We start from the raw sequence: 3,457 nt of genomic DNA, 5'->3' as shown, positions 1-3,457 counted from the left end.
AAAAAGTTCAATGTGAAAAAAGTGTACCTCTTCAAATCACAATATTATACAATTAGACACCATAATAATCAACACCTCAAACAATATTCGTATGCAAAATATTCATAATTGAATGCATATTAAATGTCATTCATACATATATTTCAATGTTAGAATGCAAACTATTAAAATAACTATCTTGAAGTCATTATAAAGGATGAACCTTTCAAAGTTTTAGCTAGAAAGCTAAAATATAATATATCTAATGTTTCTTAACTACATAACAAAGATCATTATTCTATAAGATTGTCTTCATAATCTTCATAGCCTTCATTGTCTTCATGATTTTCATTGTCTTCTAGCTTCAAAAAACAACAAAATATATTATCACACTTTTCCAACATATTATACATTATAACAAGTTAATTAAGTCAAATTTAACATGTAAATGTGCATTGAATCACATGTTTTCAATCATTTCTAAGTTCCAACAAATGCATGTTCATGAGTGAAGTAGAGACCTAAAATGTAACATTATACTCATCATGATTCTTCTCTTACATAATGTATCATAGATGTTAAATAACAAACATGATTTGAGAGTTTATAGTATAGTATTAATCTAATGTAACACCTAATAAGCACAAAATACCAATATTTTAGTTGCTAAGAGTCTAAAGCATCAATAAGTAGTTATTGCAACATCCTAACCATATCCTATTTAGTATTAAACTTTTGGGTATTTTACATTGATATTAATGATGGAAGTACAATTAAAAACTTTCTTTACCTGCGGATCATCGGTTGATGCAGATGAATATGGCCCTGTTGCACTACTTTCTTTACCTAAAACGTGTGCCATCATATTATTTAAGTCCTTTTCATCTAAATCTGGATTTTGTTGCCTTACCACAAAATTTACAATTGCTCGTAGATCTTGTATTTTCTTTTCCATACCACTAATTGCGTTTGTATGTTCTTTCTTGATGGCAGCAATTTCTTCATTTTTCCTAAATTGTGATGGTTTCATAGTCTTTCTGTAACAACGTACCCTTCCAGGCTTTTCTTTTCCAAACAGTGATTTAAATGTTTGTTCTACAGAATCACTTGAGTTTTGAATGGAACCTTGAAGCTTAATCTAATAAAACAAAAATAAAAAATCATTATGTAGATCTATACAATGAATAAAGGAGATTTATTTATATTGAGAAAAAGGAATCTATACAATGAATTGTAAACATACAATAACATTATGTGTTTCTTCATCCAATTCTTTTCCTTTTCGGCCTTCTTGACGTTGACGAGTTGTAATAAACATTTCAGCTTGAGTAACTTTTTCTCCTACCTCTTTCTTGGTACGCTACAATAAGCAAAAGGTCAATTAGCATATTTTGCATTAGATATAAAACATACAATGACATAAGTAGAAATATATTACCAAATCAGCATGAATTCTAGCAAAACTAGTTGGTCCCATGCGATGGATGTACTTTTGCTTAGCTCTATTTGCAGCATTTCTCTCGCTAATGCTCTACATTAGGATAGGAGAAAAATAACAATTAAGGTAGATTATAACACGTACCTTTAACGTAATAAGACATCAAATAAACTTACCTGGATAATACTAATGTTCCAATATTTGAGCAATTTCTTGAAATGAGCTTCAGAAAGGAATGTGGAGTACTTTGAAAAGTGTTTTTTCTTGATAAAACTTTTGTAGCGTCTCCATGCATCATTTATACGAGTAAATACGACTTTCTCTCCTTTATCACTAATATTGAACTTTTCCTACATAAAAAAACATTAAATGGATGAAATTTTAAGAAATATTTGTCTCCAAATCAATATAAGTTTAGTTTTCATACCAGAACATATGTCCATATATGAGCCTTATTATCTTTATCTTTGAGTAAAGCTTTGAAACTTGTGTAAACCAAGGGACAAAAGGTTGAATTCCTCGCTATTGTGCCAAGGAAATAACTCAAGTCAGTTACAATTTTGTCAATCGGACCAATAGGTTCTCCATCTGCATCCAATACAACTTCTGGACGGTCTTGCATTGATCTTCCGTGTATTGCTAAGCATTGAGTTGGTCCTCTTGTTCTTTTCTTCTTTGTCCCTATTTTGACATTCAACTCACAAAATTAAATATTACATATGAAAAACAAATTGTCAAATGCTAATAATAAAATATTTACCTTCTTTTTCATTCAATTCACCATCTTCATCTTGGTATGTATTTCCATCTCCAACATATTGTTCCGCCTCCTCACTTCCATTTTGAATATTTTCGTCTTCATCATCAGCGCTTCCATTTTCTTTAAGAAATTGATCAATTGACATTGACCCCAATTTTGTTTTTGTATCCTTAGGAGCAACACCTTGTATTGTCATTGATTCAACATCTTCAATCACTAGTCCTTCCTTAGATCTTGAGTTATCATCTACCATCGTTCCTTTCATAGGCAATCTCCTTTTCTTAGAATTTTCCTCTTGTGACACTCACTTTTTATTGGGTTGTTGATCAGCACTTGAATTAGTGACTTGAGTGAATGCTCTTTCAATTTGTAGTAGCTTTTCCTTTGATTTATCAGCTACATTTGCTGCCTTTTTCTTGAGTTTCCCATTCTGATTTCTCGAGCTAAGCCTCCTATCCAAATTTGCATGGTCATGCAACTTAAAAGTAGGCAAGTTTAGTTGTGTTTCAGCAGCAATTCTAGGTGCAGTAGTTCTACATTGATTGCTTGTCATCTTTCCATGTGTAATTTGCATTTTCCTTAGGAATTCTTTGCTTGATTTTACTTGAGGAAGTTCCATACTTGAAGCACTCATTTGAATGTTGCTGACTTGAGGTTTCATCTACCCTTTTAGGAAGTTAAGAGCAAAAATAAGTAAGAAAAAAATGCAATTAAGCATAACTAACAAGCAAGGAAATACATATAAGTGAGAAGTGATGCAAATATGAAGAATAATAAACATATAAGTGATAAAGAGATGAAGAATAGACAATATTAAGTTTTCTATTCAAGCTTATTCTAGAGTTGCAGATTCTGTAGTAAAATTTAGCAATAAAATTTGGAAGCCAAATTTTCATTCAGAGCTTAACTTTGATACATTGTGTTAGTGTAATAAGAAATTAATTTATCACCGTTATCACTGTTATGTGTTCCTCTTTAAAGTTGCCCTGCAACATAAAACAAATCAATTTAATGGCTACATATTTATGTTGATATAGACCTGCCAGAATTGTACAATAACAGGATTTGTACAGTAGCTCAATTGATACTGTCATGAAAAGAAATGGTTCCACACAGTTTCAATGGATAAATCTCTCGATGAAAACATTTAAAGGTGGTCTAGCACACGAGCCTCATAATAGGAGAGGTTCTTCTGCGAAAAAACCAACTGCACCTGAATTAGAAACAATGAAATTTACAACAGAAAAGAAAAAGACTTGAGGGATAAAGTGACATAAACC

General features: G+C 31.2%; 1 protein-coding gene across 1 annotated transcript; it reads right to left on the bottom strand.

Moving 5' to 3' along the window:
* Positions 1-272: 272 nt before the first annotated feature.
* On the bottom strand, positions 273-2,430 carry LOC114172466. The gene is made up of 7 exons (XM_028056930.1): positions 2,178-2,430; positions 1,845-2,098; positions 1,594-1,767; positions 1,418-1,510; positions 1,223-1,339; positions 770-1,117; positions 273-341 (listed from the first exon to the last, which is right to left on the bottom strand). Exons 1-7 carry the CDS (start codon positions 2,428-2,430, stop codon positions 273-275), a joined length of 1,308 nt encoding a protein of 435 aa, XP_027912731.1.
* Positions 2,431-3,457: the final 1,027 nt, after the last annotated feature.

Source organism: Vigna unguiculata, unplaced genomic scaffold (assembly GCF_004118075.2).
Source record: "Vigna unguiculata cultivar IT97K-499-35 unplaced genomic scaffold, ASM411807v1 contig_590, whole genome shotgun sequence".
In the NCBI taxonomy this organism is placed as follows: domain Eukaryota; kingdom Viridiplantae; phylum Streptophyta; class Magnoliopsida; order Fabales; family Fabaceae; genus Vigna; species Vigna unguiculata.
This window is presented reverse-complemented; position numbering and strand designations above follow the sequence as displayed.

Bases quoted from the DNA above. Each gene is read 5' to 3' on its own strand.
- LOC114172466 (XM_028056930.1), bottom strand. From the start codon at position 2,430: ATGGTAGATGATAACTCAAGATCTAAGGAAGGACTAGTGATTGAAGAT. The intron at 1,340-1,417 runs GTAATATATTTC...TGCTTATTGTAG, and splicing joins CTAGAATTCATGCTGATTTG to CGTACCAAGAAAGAGGTAGG. The intron at 1,118-1,222 runs GTATGTTTACAA...TTGTTTTATTAG, and splicing joins AAGAAACACATAATGTTATT to ATTAAGCTTCAAGGTTCCAT.